At 41.3% G+C, this 20366-nt stretch overlaps 1 protein-coding gene across 1 annotated transcript; it reads left to right on the forward strand.

The window, feature by feature from the left end:
- Positions 1-1065: 1065 nt before the first annotated feature.
- On the forward strand, positions 1066-18153 carry LOC307256276 (neuronal acetylcholine receptor subunit alpha-9-II; the record flags this gene model as incomplete). Its single annotated transcript, XM_080035186.1, has 6 exons — positions 1066-1114; positions 1753-1898; positions 4323-4477; positions 15162-15346; positions 16294-16641; positions 17369-18153. 6 exons carry the CDS (start codon positions 1066-1068, stop codon positions 18151-18153), a joined length of 1668 nt encoding a protein of 555 aa, XP_079891312.1.
- Positions 18154-20366: the final 2213 nt, after the last annotated feature.

The following is a 20366-nucleotide window of genomic DNA, read 5'->3' on the forward strand; positions in this document are numbered from 1 at the left end:
GGCTCATTGATAACCAGAGCTGTTTACATTATCATTAACCTGTTCATGTTATTGTCTGCTGTTGTCTGATTGTTGCTCTGCTGTGTTTTTATTGTATATTTTAGCTTAATAGTACTTTTTACTTTACTTACTTTTTAATAGTGCGTTTTACTATAGGTGTGTTGTGTTATATAAATGTGTAACTTATTTTCTTTTAGGGTGACTTTTACCATCTGTCTAGGGACTGCAGATGAAAAATAGCCTTCTGGCTAATTCTGGCATATTGACAGAAATGTTTGATAATATGCACTGTCCCTGTATTAAATAAATAAATAAATAAAAAATTTATTTTGCAGAAAATGAATTGTCCTTTTTAATGCATTTGTAATATTTCAGTGATTTGTCTGACTAATAGCTTTACTTCCTGTGGTGCAACAAAATGATCAACCTAAACAATGGTTCAAATTCTGCTGAGCAAATGCAACAAAATATGGAAGACAACTTGCAGTAAGTACATTTATTCTAAAGATGAAAAGTTCTGTCATTTTTTGACATTAGGGTTAGGGCTACCCTGATCCTGACCCCTGTTCCCACTATTCTTTTATTTCCACATGTTAAGAATTAGGCATATTATTAATCAAGCACCACTTGACTGATGGTTTGTTTGTATGATTGAGTGACTGATGTTCCTGCCTTTTTTTCCACTCTGCATATCTTCCTGATGTTATTCTAATATGTAGTGGGAGCAGGCCAGCAGCAGCCCACCTGTCTGCAGCCGTTTGATTGACAGGTGAATGGCCTGATGTGTGGTGAGGCGATGATTCGGGGGCATCCTGTTTCTCTCGATCGGCTGCTGCCATGTGATAGCCGGAGTTTTATTCCGCGTCTCGGTCAGCAGACCACACGCCGCATCCCCTGCCAAGCACTAAGAGCGCGAGCACCAGATGAAACGGTTGCCTCGCTATCTGCAACTGAGTTCAATTGGGGTTGAATGGGAATCAGGTCGGCCTGTTAGGGGATGAAACTAAAGAACCGTTAGATTGCCGCTCGCAGTTACCTTCTATTTCTTCTCGGAGGTTTTAATTTATGCTCGAGATGATCCCGTTAATCTATTTGGCGATGCTGCTTCCCGAAGGTAAGTCAAACGCGCCTGCTGTAGAAAAAAGAAACGTCTCTGTGCTCGTGTTAATTAGTTATAGAGTGTGTGCTGTTTTAAACTTGTTGTACGGACATGCTTTCCTGTGGTTAGAAGTAAAACGCCCGATGTTTATAAATGTTAAATTAGGTTCTGTGTGCGTAATTACGCACAAGCAGCTTCGCCTTTCAAGAAAAGAGCAGTTAAAAGCAAGTGGCTTTCAACCTATTTAACCGAACAATTTAACGAAAGTGAAGACGTTTGTTTGCTAATCTCATCTTGACCATTTGCGAACTGGCCTAAGAAAAACGAAATACAGTAGTTATTGATACTATAACCTTTCTTAATCTATATTATTAAATTATTTCAGGCATCATAAAGGATGAATGGCTTTATCGTGGATGGAATTCAGAAAATAACTATAATACACAACAAAATACAATACATTTTTTTAAATAAATTGAAAGGCACAAATACTGTTTGAACCAATTGTGTTTTTCATGGTCTCCATAGTGGTGACAAGTTAACATACTATTTTGAATCACTGATACACGAAACTACACTTCAAGAAAAGCACTGGGTTTGTTTTGTCAAAAAAATGTAAAATGACTGATATAACCACACCATTTTCCCTCCAGTGGCTCAGTCGGCCCAGGGTCACTTTGCCCAGAAGCTTCTAAATGATTTGATGGAGAATTATTCCAACGCTTTGAGGCCCGTGGAGGACACAGACAGAGCCCTGAACGTCACCTTACAGATCACACTCTCTCAGATCAAAGACATGGTGAGTTCTCGCAGGTCTGCAACATCCCTCCATATCAAAATGTAAAGTGCTCATTGCATAAATATTTTTTCAAACCTGGCAACAGGACTGTCCACAACTTAAACATTTATCTTTGCTTTTTTTGTTTAGCTGTAAAATCAGTTAAATTATCTGTTCAATAATATAGGCCTAGTGCATCTGAATATGAATCAATCACGCACACAAAGTTCCTATTAAAGACCAAAATATGTTTTTCAATATAAATTTGATGTTTTATAGGCCTATGCATTCTCCGTAATTACCAAGAGGTCATTCATAATAACAGCACAAATAAAATGAATAGTCAAAATCATCATTGCAAAGACAGTGGTCCCCAAAGGCTGAGTTTTTAGGTGCTGATATATGTGAATGAAGGACAGACCTCCTGCTGTACAGGCTAGTGCCTACTGTTACTCAGCTGGCTCAGGTTCCTGTTCAGGTTCAGTGCTGTGTCAGCCCCTGGGGAAATAGCACTGTACTGTGCATATATGTAAGGTGTGTGTGTGTGTGTGTGTGTGTGTGTGTGTGTGTGTGTGTGTGTGTGTGTGTGTGTGTGTGTATGTATGTTTGTGTGTTTGTGTGCGCACGTGTGTGTGTGTGTGTGTGTGTGTGGTTGAAGAAAACATACAACTCTCTTACATGATATACCTTCTCTGTGTTGTACCAGGTTGATGTCAATCCGTCATGTTTAGGAGGATAGTAGTGTGTGTATGTGTGTGTGTTGGAGTGTCCTGTTACTCAAAGCGTTTATTTCTTCGGTTGGAAGTTCTGGCAGCGATACCAAAACCCACCCCCCGCCCACCACTGTCAGACTGAGACCCATCCACCTGATATTGACAGACAGGTCTGGATTTCATCTGTTGTGATAATCTGAAGCGTGTCGGCCCCCTTAACGCTCATAGAGAGTTAATGAGCAACAGAGAGAGATGAGTAGGACACCGAGAAGATCTCTCTTTAAGAAAACATTAGGATATATCCATCAATGTATGTATATAACGTATTTGTGTGTCTTGTACTAATTGATGTGACTTTTTGTGTGTGTGTGTCTGTGTGTCAGGTTCTTGACATCTATAGAATTTCCTTGGGTGTCAGGTGACAAACTTTGCCAATTCACCTTAACAGGATAGGCTTTTTAAAATGCAGCAAAACACATACACTCACCGGCCACTTTATTAGGTACAACTGTTCAATGGCTTATAAAAACAAATAGCTAATCAGCCAATCATAAGGCAGCAACTCAATGTATTTAGGCATGTAGACGAACATGCTGAAGTCAAACCAAGCATCAGAATGGGGAAGAAAGGGGGTTTAAGTGACTTTGAACTTGGCATGGTTGATAGTGCACGGCAGGATGAATTCATACTTTCATGTTGTTTACGCCAAATTCTGACCCTACCATCTGAATGTCGCAACTGAAATCGAGACTCATCAGACCAGGCATGATTTTTCCAATCTTCTATTTTCCAATTTTAGTGATCTTGTGGCTGGAATTGTAGCCTCAGTTTCCTGTTCTTAGCTGACAGGAGTGGCACCCGGTGGGGTCTTCTGCAGCTGTAGCCCATCTGCTTTAAAGTTGGATGTATTGTGTGTTCAGAGATGGTATTCTGCGAACCTTGGTTGAAACGAGTGGTTATTTGATTTACTGTTGCCTTTCTATCATTTCGAACCAGTCTGCCCATCCTCCAATGACTTTTGGAGGTGAAATTTACTGATTTGCACACATGATTTGCACACTATATTACTGCTTGATCTACAAGACGTTACAGGAGCAAGAGTGAGATATTTTGGCGTAGAAAAAAAAAGACTATTCTGTCATAGAAGACCTACAGTGGCAGGGTAGCTGTCTCATTACACTTTGTAGCAATCTTACAACTAGCAAGACTTTCCTCTTACTATTGGAAGCCTGCCCTTACTTGCCTGTTGAGGAGTGAGAGGAGGTTGTTTTCCACCTTAAGAGTTTTCGGCCCACTTTAACTTGAGGCAACAAAGCAGCTTCAGGCAATGTTTCAGGCAGACTTTGTGATGAAAAATAATTAGGCCTGCGACTCCTGCTGCATCTGGCCTAACCCACTTTGTGGTCAGTCCTTCCTTATATCAGTGGTCAGCTCATAAATTGCTTCAGGGCAGAGGCATAAGGCCATGGTGACTCTAGACTCCAGCAGCTTACTCCCAACAGATATATGGCAGTTATAGGCATCTGCTGCCAGACTATCCTTCACTTTTTTACATATTCCTTCAATCAGAACTGAGAACAAAAACTCTCCGTTTGATCCTTTTGGTTTGAAGCAAGATTATTGTGTTAAATATGTGAGTGCATTCAGCGCATTTGTTCCACAATGGTTTAATGTTTGATCTTAGTTCGAATCCTGAGTTCCTGTGTGTGTGTGTGTGTGTGTGTGTGTGTAGGATGAGAGGAACCAAGTGCTGATTGCCTACCTATGGATCAGGCAGACGTGGCATGATGCCTACCTGAGGTGGGACAAAGAGGACTATGACGGCCTGGAGGTGATCCACATCCCCAGCAGCCTGGTGTGGAGGCCAGACCTCGTCCTTTATAACAAGTACGCCCCAGTACGTCACACATGCACGCACACACGCATGCGCACACACACACACACACACACACACACACACACACACACACACACACACACACACACACACACACACACACACACACACACACACACACACACACACATACACACACACACACACACACACACAATATCATCTTCTAATCTTTCTATTTCTGAGGGCCCCTTGTTTCTCTATCTCTCATCACATCCTCATTGTAACAGATTAAGAGCGTTGTGTTACCGCGGCAGCATCATCTTAAAGACTAATTGAAGCTAGAGGAAGGATTACACACGTGTACATCCTGGGAGTTAACCACTTCCACAGCCTTACACATGACTTAATGTCACTTTACTTATAAGCTCAACAGTTGTAAGATTATGATGATGCTTTGTACAGTAATAATCTTCTTAAATGATGTGTCTCATTACAACTACAGAGTTAAAAAGTTCTTAAGTCATCAAAGGCTTCATTTGAATCCAATAAAACAGAGTTAACATCTTTTTAATTAAAGAAGCAAGAACATCTTTTCTTACACAAGTACAGTACACCAGTATTGTTTATTATGTCAAAGAATATAAATATTGTGTCATTATAATATTACGCAAATGTAACCCAGGTTAACTGACCTAAACAAATAAAAGGTTAAACACAATAATAACTGTATTGTGGAAATCTAATATAGCATGTTGTATTAAGTTAAATACAATTTAAAAACTAAAAACATGACTATAATGTAAAAAACCTTTATTGTTGTTATATTGTACTTTTGTAATAATATAATTGGTGTAATACTCCTTTAGCTAGTGCAGCCGAGAACAACCAATCAGAACGGTGTAGCGTCACTAGTGAGTGAGTGAGCGAGCGAGCGGAAGAGAGAGAGAACGAGAGTCAGTTTGCTACGGAAAAATACTAGCGACACAGAGACAGAAAACGGAGTAAAAGAGGAGAAAATTAGAGTTAAAAGAGAATAGATAAAAGCGAAAGCAAAGCAAGGTTTTAAGAGCATTTAGCCTCACTTTTGACTTTCTTTTTGGAGTGTTTTATATTACTTTTTTATCGTTCTTTTGGAGGATTTTGTTACTTTTTTTTCTATGCCACGGGACTCTTGTTGTTATTCGTTGGAGGACTCGGTGAGTTTAACCGTGTAAAATGATATACCAGTGTGTTAATGAATTCTGTACTTGTTAGCTAAACAATGGGAATATAATTCTTTTCATTTGTAGAGGCTACTGAGTGTTTTAGTTTACAGTAAGCAACACGAGGCTAAGCATGGTCAAGTTAAATGAAAGTTAACGGCGCCGCCATTTTAGGTGCGGTCCGCCGTGGTTTACAGAGTAAATTGTATTGAATATGTATGTTTTACACAGTTCTTAATTTCGGTATAATGCATGTGAACTAAAGGACTTTTTTTTTTATATTGCCTGTTATAATACAGGCCGGGTTTTTTATGAGGAGGAGATCGTTTGGTGGAACTGAACCGAAGAAAGAAGATGGCGAGCTACCTTTAGCAAGATATCATATTACAAGCTGCAGCACTTCCCGCTGCAGGACTGACACTACTGTTTCTTGGATAAAGAAAGGACACTGAGTTTGGTAGGACAAAATAACTTCCAAAAGTGGCTGTAACATGCAGTGAAGCTTCAACTCAAGGAAAGGATTTAACAAAAGGACTGATTAGATAGTGTTCGAAACTCAAGTGTATTGATCCCAGATAATACTGGTGTAGTTCTTTCTTTTTTACTTGATGCACTGAGCTGTGCTTTATTTTATTTTTTTGCATTTATTTTTGTTTATTGGGTTTACTATTGTGCAATGTGGGTATTTGGTATTTAAATTTTTAAATACAAAATAGTACTAAAATATCAACTGAGCACCAATAAGATAAAATCACATTTTAAATTGAGTAACAAAAATTAGGAAACAAAGAACAAAAAGAGACAATAGTCAACCAAATAGCAACTTAAAGGTGCAAGTTGGAAATATTTTATTTAGGTCTAAATCAGCCGAAGTGAAACCAATAAGGGGGAATACTTTTCTTTTTTTTTACATATTTGATTTATTCTATTTTTTTATGGTTATGCCGAAATGTGTATTTTTTCATATGAATGATGAATGGATTTAATATTTTTTCTTGCTACATAAATGAACTGAAGTTCAAACTTACCTCTCAGTCTTGGTGTGTCATTACTACTCAACAGTCACATACTGCTCCGTAGAACCTAGAATCTAGCCCTAGTTACTTGTAAGGATTTACAGTGCTACAAATGTGGCGAGCTAGCCAGGAGGCTAATTAGCTTAGCATAAAGGAGCCATAGAAATATTTGAAAACCGTTATAGACTACTTTAACCAAAGTAGATATCTTAGAGGCACCCAAGACTGATAAAATAGGTTAAAAACTGTAGCTTTGGAAAACAAATTACATCGAACAGAGAAAAAATGGAACTTTGTAATAGATATGACCTTAGAGGTCCAAATTGCCTCTTTGTAACTGGTATTGATGATTCATACACAGTAAACGAAATCACAGATGTCTTTAAAGTTAATGGAGACATTGCAAAGGCCGTTAAAATCCCAGACGAGCCAGAGCAACCTGCAGGAAGAGCTCTCATAGAGTTTCTTTCAGATAGGGCAATCTCGAGACTAAACCCTGCCGCTGTTGGTAATTTACCAAGCCCTAGAGACCCTAATGTGACATGGCATGTTAGGACCATTCGACAAATATGTCAGGACGAGCTTGGTAGGGAGTTAGCACAAAGATACTTAAGCGAACTGCAAGCTTTGCATGGCCACAGTAAAGCAGGCTTTTTCAACCTACTTCAGGGTGAGCTACAAACCCTCCAGTCTAACACAAGTCCTGCCCAGACAAATGAAGCATATTCACCTCAAAGGCGGCAAAGCCCTAACCCTTTCACTGAACCCCAGACCAATGATAGTCAGTATGGAACCATGGGTTCTACACATAACCCAACGTGTATGACTGACGATTCAGTCCAAGATAACAATCAACATGAACATTCAGGGAGACGTCCAGCTAGTATCTCACCTGACGTCCCTCCCTCAATCAGATCCATTAACCCACCACTCATTGATGAGAACATGTTTAACCCTCCGCACATTCAAAAAGTAGTGGTTGAACACATAATGCGCAGTGAGCCAAAGCCACCCAGCTACAGTCAGAGCAGAATACGAACATTCTCCGGCAAGTCTCCTAAACCAAATGGTGAAGTCGATTACGAAGCCTGGCGTACACAAGTTGAGCTTCTCCTTTGTGACACATCAGTCTCTGAAAACCAAAAGTTAAGGAGGATATTGGAGAGTCTACTTAGCCCTGCTACTGACATCGTTAAGCCCCTTGGCACTGGTTCACCCCTCCGTTTATATCTTGATCAGCTTGAAGCTGCTTTTGGAGTGGTAGAAGATGGCGAGGAGCTTTTTGCCACCTTCTTGAGCTCCAATCAGAACACTGGTGAAAAACCCTCTATGTTTTTGAACAGGCTTAACGTTTCTCTCACCAAGGCCATTCTTAGAGGTGGAGTCGACTCCAAAGATTCAAACAAACATCTACTTCGACAGTTCTGCAGAGGTTGCTGGGACCAAAGCTTGATCGTAAGTCTTCAGCTTGAACATCAAAAGAGTAGCCCACCATCCTTTTCTGAGTTGCTCCTTCTGCTCAGGGCAGAGGAAGATCGACGCTCTGCAAAACTTGAAAGAATGAAAAAACACTTAGGGAATGCAAAAGCTGTTTCACACATGCACTCAGTCTTTGACGTGCCAAGCTATGATCCTGATCCAGATGTTGCTTTTCCAAAGAAACAAGACAACACACAAAAGTTAGAGAAAGAGGTTGCTGAGCTAAGAATACAAGTAGCATCACTGTTACAGAAAGATAAATGTGAATCAAGAAAAACTGACACCAACAGCAGCCCCACTAGAGACAAAAGCTATGCAAAGGGTGAATGTCTTATTGCAAGCCCAGTAAACCCCCACCCAGTCGCAAAGTCTTCTAGCTATCCAAAGCCATGGTTCTGCTTCAAATGTGGCCAGGACGGTCACATTGCAGTTCACTGTGATAACGAACCAAACCCGGCTCTTGTCCGCAAAAAGAACTCTGAACTCAGAGTCAAACGTGAAAAGTATCAATCAAAACAGGAAGCTCCCCAGCAGGCTTTAAACTTTTAGCAGCTCCTGCTGTGGGACAACTGGGAGCTGATAACAAAGATTTGACGAGTCCCATGATAATGACACATAACTCGCGTAAGAAACCCAGACTCCTAAGATCAGACAGCAAAGCCAACTCTAACTTACCTGATGGTCTTATTGGTCCGCGTTATGTTGCAACAGTTTTAATCGAAGGTGTACAGTGTGAGTCCATCTTAGACACAGGGTCACAAGTCACGACCATCTCTGAAACATTTCATGCCTCATATCTGTCTTCCTTGCCCATACAACCCATTCAGAGTCTGCTTGAAATTGAAGGCGCTGGAGGGCAAACTGTACCTTACCTCGGCTATGTTGAAGTCAGCTTGACTTTTCCTGATACTGTCACTGGAACCAAAGAAGAGTTGAGAGCCTTAGCCCTGATTGTTCCTGAATGCCTCTTTAACAGTCAAACACCTGTGTTGGTTGGCACAAATGTTCTAATACAGCTATACAAGCATGCTGTAGAGCACAAAGGACCCAAGTTCTTAAAGAGGTCAGACAACTATGCACTACTCCTCCAGCATGTAGGCGACAGCAACAGGAGTGAAAGCAAACCTTGTCGTGTTAGATTGCATGGGAAAAGCCCTGTCTCCATCCCTCCCAAACAGAGAGTTCAGATCTTCGGGGATGTTCGAGTAGGCAAGACAAATCCCAACACCTCTTTTGTCCTTGAGCCACCTGAGTCTTCCTCACTGCCTGGTGGTTTAATGCTTGAATGTGCACTTTTGAACATTTCGTGCAAAGCTGCCAGCAAGATTCCTGTCTTCATCAGAAACATGACAGACCATAATGTCACCTTGCCGCCAAGGCATGTTATCGGCGAAATCTCAGCCGCAGCTTGTATCATGCCCCTTAACTCTGATCAACCTTCTTCCCCTCGTTGTGAGCCTACAACTGAGAAAGTCAATGAGAAACTACATTTTGACCTTGAGAACCCACTTATTGGGCATGAATGGAAAACACGCATCACAGATAAGTTAAACTCCATCATAGATGTGTTTGCTACTGATGAAATGTCTAATGGTCACACTAATGCAGTTAAGCACCATATCAGACTAAGCGATGAAACCCCTTTCAAAGAAAGACCCAGACCTATACACCCAAGTGACAGAGAAGCTGTCAAACAACACTTGAGAGAGCTTTTTGAAGCTGGTATAATCAGAGAATCTGAAAGTCCTTTTGCTTCTCCGATTGTCTTAGTCAAGAAGAAGAATGGAAAGATAAGACTCTGTGTTGACTACAGAAAACTAAATACACGTACCATTAAAGACGCTTATGCTCTACCTAACATCGAGGAGACATTCTCAGCGCTAAGTGGTGCAAAATGGTTCTCTGTGATGGACCTCAAATCTGGTTACTACCAGGTTGAAATGGCAGAAGAAGACAAGTACAAGACTGCTTTCATATGTCCCCTAGGCTTCTGGGAGTTCAACAGAATGCCCCAAGGCATAACAAATGCGCCCTCTACTTTTCAACGCCTAATGGAAAAGTGCGTTGGGGACTTACACATGAACGAAGTGCTTGTGTTCTTGGATGATCTTATCGTCTTCTCTGAGACTCTTGAAGAGCATGAGGGCCGGCTCATGAGAGTGTTGCAGCGCCTCAAAGACTATGGTCTCAAGTTATCGCCTGAGAAATGTCACTTTTTCAAGTCCTCAGTGAAGTATCTTGGCCATGTTGTGGATGCTCAGGGTGTTCACACTGATCCAGATAAAATTTCAGCTTTGAAAACCTGGCCTTGTCCTAAAAACAGAGAAGAGCTTGAAAAGTTTTTGGGCTTTGCAGGCTATTACCGGCGCTTCGTTGAAGGCTACTCGAAGATAGCCAAGCCCTTAAATGCTCTTAAAGCTGGATACCATCATCCTCGTAAAAGAGGAAAGATATACAAAAGACCCTGTCCCAAGGGCCCTGTGAACTCTCGGGTGCCTTTTGGTGATGAGTGGAACACTGAATGCGACCTTGCCTTTAAAACCCTTGTTGAGAGGTTAACATCCTCACCAATCCTTGCATTCGCAGACCCCAAGCTCCCTTATGTACTGCACACCGATGCTAGCGGAGAGGGTCTCGGTGCTGCTCTTTATCAAGAACAAGGCGGGAAGCTAAAGGTGATAGCTTATGCTAGCCGTGGGCTATCCAAAAGTGAAAAAAACTACCCAACACACAAGTTGGAGTACTTGGCATTGAAGTGGGCAGTCTGTGAAAAGTTCAACGACTATCTCTATGGTTCAGAGTTTGTGGTTCTTACTGACAATAACCCGCTCACCTATGTTCTCACTTCTGCCAAATTGGATGCTGCAGGACACCGCTGGCTAGCGGCTTTGTCAACTTACAACTTTAGCATAAAATATCGAGCAGGTCTCGCAAACGCAGACGCCGATGGTTTGTCCAGACGACCTCATGGTCCACCACAAGAAGATGATGCTTTCATAAGAGAACGCGAAAGAATTGAAGGCTTCAAACAACGCATCTTGAATGAGGAAGCTGAAGTGGTTTCCAGCGAGGTGGTCTCTGCTCTCTGTCAGCGTCACTGTATTCGTTCAAGTCTGGATGAGTCTGAGTTCCCCTGTCTGGCTGAATCCTTGGCCATGGATGCCTCAGCTATACCAGACTGTTTCGCCAATCCTGGACAAGACACCATACCTGGCATGAAAAAGGAAGACTGGTACAGATTTCAGAGGGAAGATCCAATTCTCAACAAGGTAATTTCTTTTCTTGAAGCAGCACATAAGCCACACTTCAAACAGACGAGCTGTGAGCCGCCTGAGGTCAGGCTACTTCTTAAAGAGTGGAACAAGCTTCTATTCAAAGATGGGGTGCTATATAGGAAATGCCTTGACCATGGTAATGAAATCCACCAGCTTGTCCTTCCCCAGAAGTTTAGAGACCGTGCTTTGAAGGGCATACATGAAGAAGTAGGCCATCTAGGTGCTGAGCGTGCACTCAGCCTTGCACGTGCTAGATTTTATTGGCCTAAAATGGCTAAGTCCATTGAAGAAAAATGTCAAACATGTGAAAGGTGCTTCAGGAGGAAAGCAACCCCACAAAAAGCAGCACCTATGCAGAACATACTTACCACCTATCCGCTAGAACTGGTGTGCATGGACTTCCTGTCGATAGAGCCTGACAGTCGTGATACAAGAAACGTCCTGGTCATTACAGACCACTTCACGAAATTCGCAATAGCGATACCAACCAGAGATCAAAAGGCAAAGACTACTGCTAAGGCACTGTGGGAAAACCTTATAGCCCCCTATGGTTTCCCCAGCCGCCTCCACAGCGACCAAGGGAGAGACTTTGAATCCCACACCATAAAGGAATTATGTTTTCTCATTGGAGCGGAAAAGGTGCGCACCACACCTTATCACCCTCAAGGGAATCCTGTCGAGCGATTCAATCGCACACTCTTGAGTATGCTTGGAACCCTGGAGGAGAAAGATAAACATCATTGGAGAGATTATGTAAAGCCACTTGTACATGCGTACAATTGCACACGAAATGACACCACTGGTTACTCACCGTACGAACTAATGTTCGGAAGACAGCCTACATTGCCAGTCGACTTCGTCCTGGGAACCAGCCCTGCTGCAGGATCTTGTACTACTCACTCAGAGTATGTAAACCAGCTACGCCAGCGTCTGCAGGAAAGCTACGCATTGGCTGCTAACAATAGTCGCAAGAGAGGAGAACAAAACAAAGCCAGATTTGATGCCAAAATCAGGGCAGCTGAACTAGTCACAGGAGACAGAGTGTTGGTGCGAAATGTCAACATTCGTGGAAAGCATAAACTGGCAGACAGATGGGAGCGCACAATCCATGTTGTGGTGAAGAGGATCAATGAGGGACCAGTCTATGTAGTTAAGCCTGAGAGAGGCAGTGGTCCAAACCGCACACTACATAGAGATCTTCTTCTTCCCTGTGGTTTTCTACCCGTGGGTGCAACTCCAGAAGAGGAAACAGACATAAAAAAGTCCACAAGGAGAAATCTGAGAAGCAAGAAGGGTTCAGACCCAGGAATGGATAAGGATGATCAGGAGGATGACATGAGTGAGGAGGAAGAGGAAAGCTATTGCTTCGAGAGAGTCATAGGGGTGACAACAAAACCTCCCATCATACAACTTGCAGGTGATGGACAATTTAGACAGCATCCAGCTGATTTCAACCCCCAGGCCAAAGAATTCACTCCTCAAGTCCCCAGAATCTTACCTGAAGAGGTGCAATCCGACCTTCCGGTCAATGTGCATGAGTCAGTCATTGAAATGGAGAATCATGCAGATAACTATCCTGCAAAGTCCCCTGACCATGTTGTCATAGACATCCCTGAGCCTGAAATGCAAAACCCCCCTTCACAAACTGAAGAGCAGACTACAGAGCAGGCACAGGATAAACCTGAATCAGAGCAGAGTCGTGGTGTTCAGTCAACACATGCAGCTCTGTCTGATAGTGAACCTGATGGGCCCAGACGCTCTACCAGAGATAGACATCCACCCCACAAATTTACTTATGAAGAGCTAGGAAAGCCACTTATTCTTGCTCTTAGTTCCCTCTTTGAAAAACTAAACTTTTCCCAAAGTTTGGGCACAGCTATCGCTGATCATTTTTAGAGACTGGTTTTACACACCTGAATACAAGATAGTATAGCCGACTTTAACTATGCAAAGGGACTTGCATAGAGTCAAGAGGGGAGATTGTAACCCAGGTTAACTGACCTAAACAAATAAAAGGTTAAACACAATAATAACTGTATTGTGGAAATCTAATATAGCATGTTGTATTAAGTTAAATACAATTTAAAAACTAAAAACATGACTATAATGTAAAAAACCTTTATTGTTGTTATATTGTACTTTTGTAATAATATAATTGGTGTAATACTCCTTTAGCTAGTGCAGCCGAGAACAACCAATCAGAACGGTGTAGCGTCACTAGTGAGTGAGTGAGCGAGCGAGCGGAAGAGAGAGAGAACGAGAGTCAGTTTGCTACGGAAAAATACTAGCGACACAGAGACAGAAAACGGAGTAAAAGAGGAGAAAATTAGAGTTAAAAGAGAATAGATAAAAGCGAAAGCAAAGCAAGGTTTTAAGAGCATTTAGCCTCACTTTTGACTTTCTTTTTGGAGTGTTTTATATTACTTTTTTATCGTTCTTTTGGAGGATTTTGTTACTTTTTTTTCTATGCCACGGGACTCTTGTTGTTATTCGTTGGAGGACTCGGTGAGTTTAACCGTGTAAAATGATATACCAGTGTGTTAATGAATTCTGTACTTGTTAGCTAAACAATGGGAATATAATTCTTTTCATTTGTAGAGGCTACTGAGTGTTTTAGTTTACAGTAAGCAACACGAGGCTAAGCATGGTCAAGTTAAATGAAAGTTAACGGCGCCGCCATTTTAGGTGCGGTCCGCCGTGGTTTACAGAGTAAATTGTATTGAATATGTATGTTTTACACAGTTCTTAATTTCGGTATAATGCATGTGAACTAAAGGACTTTTTTTTTTATATTGCCTGTTATAATACAGGCCGGGTTTTTTATGAGGAGGAGATCGTTTGGTGGAACTGAACCGAAGAAAGAAGATGGCGAGCTACCTTTAGCAAGATATCATATTACAAGCTGCAGCACTTCCCGCTGCAGGACTGACACTACTGTTTCTTGGATAAAGAAAGGACACTGAGTTTGGTAGGACAAAATAACTTCCAAAAGTGGCTGTAACATGCAGTGAAGCTTCAACTCAAGGAAAGGATTTAACAAAAGGACTGATTAGATAGTGTTCGAAACTCAAGTGTATTGATCCCAGATAATACTGGTGTAGTTCTTTCTTTTTTACTTGATGCACTGAGCTGTGCTTTATTTTATTTTTTTGCATTTATTTTTGTTTATTGGGTTTACTATTGTGCAATGTGGGTATTTGGTATTTAAATTTTTAAATACAAAATAGTACTAAAATATCAACTGAGCACCAATAAGATAAAATCACATTTTAAATTGAGTAACAAAAATTAGGAAACAAAGAACAAAAAGAGACAATAGTCAACCAAATAGCAACTTAAAGGTGCAAGTTGGAAATATTTTATTTAGGTCTAAATCAGCCGAAGTGAAACCAATAAGGGGGAATACTTTTCTTTTTTTTTTACATATTTGATTTATTCTATTTTTTTATGGTTATGCCGAAATGTGTATTTTTTCATATGAATGATGAATGGATTTAATATTTTTTCTTGCTACATAAATGAACTGAAGTTCAAACTTACCTCTCAGTCTTGGTGTGTCATTACTACTCAACAGTCACATACTGCTCCGTAGAACCTAGAATCTAGCCCTAGTTACTTGTAAGGATTTACAGTGCTACACAAACACTGTGAGTTAATACAGAGTTAGCAGTGTATTATGGTCTAATGGAGTACAGTACAAGAACCCTACAATACATGTATATGAGATGTGATAACAAGCTCTTTCTCCTCCTTCTCCAGGGCCGACGATGACTTCTCGGGCCCGATGGACACCAACGTGAGGCTGCGCTACAATGGAGAGATAACCTGGGACGCTCCAGCCATCACCAAGAGCTCGTGTGTGGTGGACGTCTCCTACTTCCCCTTCGACAGCCAGGAATGCAAGCTGACTTTCGGTTCCTGGACCTACAACGGCAACCAGGTTTGTGCATGTTTGACCACACTTAACTCTCATAAACCCAACATGATTAAAGATGCACTATGTTACTTTGTGTGTGTTAGAGAAGTGATCACTTTCTAAGGTTTATTCTGATAAATGAATAAAAAAACTTTCTGCACACAAAATGTGATCCCTGGAACACTGTTTGCAGTTAGAAAGCTACCTGAAAAGTTACTGTTTCGGGGGCGTTCCGGTGGCGTAGTGGATAGAGCGCATACCATATTGGCTCCGGCCTTCGTTGCAGTGGTCGTGGGTTCAAATGGCCCGTGGACCTTTACTTCAGGTCATCCCCCCCTCTCCCTGTCTCCCCATTTCAACTCTGTACTATCTAATAAAGCTTGAAAAATGCCAAAAAATTATCTTAAAAAATAAAATAAAAGTTACTGTTTCACTGTTGTTGTTTACAGCAGCAGGGCCCATATTTTTGTTTACAAAAATAGTCTATTCTTATGTTTGGTTCCAGGTTTCTCAAAATAATTTGGTTTTGATTTATGATGATAAAATAATTCAATACTAGGAATTACATGTAGAGAACATATGGTTTGTAAACTAACTGCAGGCTCCACAAATGTAAACAAATGACCCTCCCCTGAAACTGCATAGCGCACCTTTTAGTTTAAACGCCTTTTATTAGGCGGATGATTATTTGTGTTTCCTTAATGTATCAGTTGACTAAGTTCAATAATAAAGACTCAGACAGGTCTAGGCTGAGAAGGTATGGACAATATGTTTGATGAGGGGGTTAATGACAGCGGCCAGTTTGAAAAAAGAGATCAGACACTGTTTCCTCTTGCCTTGATAGATGAGACTCATTATCGTATGTGTGCATTTGCAGAATATTCTTTCTGTGGAAAAAAAAACGTCACTGCGTAGGGGGTTGTGTGCCCAGCCTAATCTACCCCTACTCATCCATTTTACTGTCATTCCAGGTAGACATCATGATGGGCATGGACAGTGGCGACCTGTCAGACTTTGTGGAGAACGTGGAGTGGGAGTGTCACGGGATGCCGGCCACCAAGAATGTCATCATGTACGGCTGCTGCTCTGACCCGTACCCAGACATCACCTACACAGTGCTGCTGCAGCGCCGCTCTTTGTTTTACATCTTTAACCTCCTCCTGCCCTGTTTTCTCATCTCCTTCCTGGCCCCTCTGGGTTTCTACCTGCCCGCTGACTCAGGGGAGAAGGTTTCCCTGGGTGTGACAGTTCTCCTGGCTCTCACCGTGTTCCAGCTCATGGTGGCAGAGAGCATGCCTCCATCTGAGAGTGTGCCCCTTATAGGTGAGAGTGTGTTTGTTCAGGCCAATATCTGTGTGTCATGTGTGTGTGATTGTAGCATCTTTAACAGTATGATAGTGACTTCATAGCAATCTTCTTTTTATTTTATTATCTTTTTTTTTTGCCAAAGCAGCTCAGCATTAGGGGTCTGTCCTCTACTTTTGTCCAGACTTAAATCTCTCAACAACATATATGGTCTCCAGATAATGTATTCTAATGACTTAATGACCCCTTGACTTTTCCAGTAGTGCCACAAGGAGGTTGACATTTGTAGTTTGAATGAATGTCCACCTCAGGATTATTTTTTATAACTTTACTGATCCCTTAACTTTCAATTTTGCACCTTTTACACATGTTTATTCTAAACTTTTCTAACACATATATGTATGCAAATATTAATGACATTCCCATTGCTGGACTTTGCGTTTGGTGTTAATTATAAAAAAGTTAGCATGCTAACAAAGTCAGCTAATATGGCGAACATGAGCATTGACATATTGACGTCAGCATTTAGCTCAAAGCTGAGCCGACAGTATAGTATATACATGTACAGTCTATGGTAGTGTCTCATAGAGCTGCTAGCACGGTTTTACATGAGTGGAATCTAAATCATTACTCTGGTTGCATTTGTCCAGCAAAATAATTCCAAAAAAAGATAATTGTGAAATTGGTGAAAGAGGTCACTCTGTTTTTGAGAGCTCTAACGGGAAACTTCTCTCCTATCATTTAGGGAAGTACTATATTGCCACTATGACCATGGTCACAGCCTCCACATCTCTCACCATCTTCATCATGAACATCCACTTCTGTGGTCCCGAGGCCAAACCAGTCCCCCACTGGGCCAAAGTGCTCATCATTGACTACATGTCCAAGATCTTCTTTGTTTATGAGGTGGGCGAGAACTGTGCCACTGCCTCCTCCTCCTCCTCTTCTTCTTCACCTTCCCTCAAGGATGACATCCATTTCCAGCAAAGCAGCTCCCAGCCTGTCCACGCCAACGGTAAACCAGGGAGCCACAGTAACAAACAACACCCCAGACCTCAGACCCCCAAACCTCAGCACCATCCCAGAGTGAAAGCCCACCAGCACCACATCACCAGAGAAGAGGAGAAGAAGAGCAACCTCTCCGGCTTTTCACCTGGGAAATATGAAGCCTCCAATGGGAAAATCTCTACGGATGGAGACTGCTGCAAAGAAGACCAGAAAGTCCCCTTCTACCCCGAAGATCAGAAGCTTCCATGTTGCCCAGAGGACAAAAAGCCCCCGCCTCAAGGCCCCACTGTTACCTTTGGCCCCTGTGTGTTCTGTACCCACGGCACCGGCATCCCCGGCACAGACACCAAGCTAGTGCGCAATGTCGAATATATTGCCAACTGTTTCCGAGAGCAGAGGGCCACCTGCGCCAAAGGGGCAGAGTGGAAGAAGATCGCCAAGGTGATGGACAGGTTCTTCATGTGGATCTTCTTCATCATGGTTTTCCTCATGAGCATCCTCATCATCGGCAACGCACCGTGACCAAGCACAAGCAGTGTAACGCTGAACTTTTAAAAGGGGTATTCCGTGGAATCTCATATGGTCAAATAAGAAAGTAAAAAAAAAAATACTATTTTGTGTTTTATAAAAATGTTGGAGTATATAAATATATCAACTTTGTAGCTTTTTTTCCTTATTGATCATAACAACAGTGTAGGTTACAGTGATTTGAAATTAAACAAATTTCACTTTGCCTTTACTGTTTTTGGCTGTTTATTCCTGATAACAAAACGTTAAACGCGTCATCATTTTAAATCAAACATGGCAACTTTTCATTCTTTTTTTCTTCATCTTCAACTAAACAAAATGGGCCAAACTATAACAATAGATGCAGGCAGTGCAAATAACTTAAACAGAAAAAAAGCACATGTGTTTTGGCTACTCTGCTTCCAATACAGTCCTCACCAGCTCTATTTATAGCATGTTGTAAATGTGGCCTGCGTCTTATTACCACTCGCTTTGAGACGCAGGTACTTCATCATCTGACCATTGAATACAGGTAAAGGGATCTGCTGTCAAGTTAAATGTATTACCAGCGTGGACAGCACATGTCTTATTCACTACAGTGAAATCAGACGCCTGGATCCGAGAGAGAGACACAGCATCAACGCACGCTCTGGATCCTCAGAATAATTTTTTTTCTGTTCAAAATCATTCGGTGAATAGTTAATGGGCAAGCATTGTTTGCAGCACAGCCAGGGCAGTGAGGGTGTAAGGTAATATGGTGCATCAATTATGGAGCACTGCGAACGAGCACACTCTGCCTCCCCCTACAAAAAAATAAACCTTAACCTTGAACTTGGAAAGTAAAGTGCTATGTGGGAGAGGATTAAGACAGATAACAGAACAATAAGGAAGGAAAGAAATCCTCACGTTTTTGTTAGACTGATTCCATATGAACGGACATCATCATTAAAATACTATTTTTAAAATATATAACTTCATCTTTATTTGAAAAAATAAATTTCTGAACCAGTTTTGGCACTCACTGCAGTTATTGGAACCAGCTACTCAAACCTTGTAGCCTACTCTTTGTGACAATAGATGTGGATTTGGTGTACTAGGGAGTATGTACTTATGGCAGCAGGATGGTGTATGTGGGATTGACTCAAAATAAATAATAATATTCATTGTGATGGAGCAATAAGTTTTGCGTTCAAACTTGTGACTCATTGATTATTTGTTTTAAGAGTTTTTGGACATCAGTGAGGGTCACAGAGGATTGGCCTTATATCAGACTTTGGTCAGTTGTAAGAATGATCAATCGATTGTATGTTGATAATAAGAACAATACAAAACATCACCGTGTTATTCTATTACAAAATGTGCTTTCTTAACGTGTAGCCTACTTATTGATTCATATTTTTACAGTGTGGTATTGCTCCTTTTTTAAGCACGATGAATAGTTGAATTAGCTTGGTCCAACCAGACCATCGTACTTCATTTCATTTGACTACTTGTGAAAATTGAGCGGAAGTAGGTAGGCGGGCGGAGCCAGGCTATAGTTGAATAGTTCTGAATAGGTTCTTTCACCAGTGGCAAATAATCATACAGCATTCCCATACATCTTTTCAAAATAACACACTATACAGTAGGCAGGGAAAGCAAAAAACAGATGGCTCAGAATAGAGTCAGGGTGGTACTAAAAAAACTTAATTTCAAGCAATAATCCTTTCCAGATTTTTTATCACAATACCTTGATCTTACAGTGGAGGGCGCTCATTTCCCACATACCCTTCTGGTGGTGGATGCCTCATTACTTGCTGTGTATAGTGGCAACATAAGTGCATGAGATCTCATCATTATAATTTAATCATCTACAGGGTTCCACTCACAAAAAGTCACTACTGAGAAGAAAGTGTTTTACTGCTATTTATTAGTCCTCCAAGTTATTGTATGTGCATGCATGAGACTATACGTCTTATTCACGGCAATTTCATTATTAAATCTGGAGGTTGTGAAGGCAATCATGAAAGAGAGTTTGTTGGTAAAAAATGTTGGGACAGCATACAGCACGCCTGTTGATTGATCTGTGGGCTCTGTTCAGCAGAAATCAAATGGTCAGAGGAGACATAGTTTCTGATCTTCCTCTCCAAAGTGATTGTCATGCTGAAGCGTGATGCGTCTGATATAAAGTGAATATATTTTCAAATACACTTTCAAAAGGGAAGCCGACTGCATTGCTTTCCATAAGT

The sequence above is a fragment of the Ammodytes marinus genome, assembly GCF_949987685.1.
Source record: "Ammodytes marinus genome assembly, chromosome: 10".
Classification (NCBI taxonomy): Eukaryota; Metazoa; Chordata; class Actinopteri; order Uranoscopiformes; family Ammodytidae; genus Ammodytes; species Ammodytes marinus.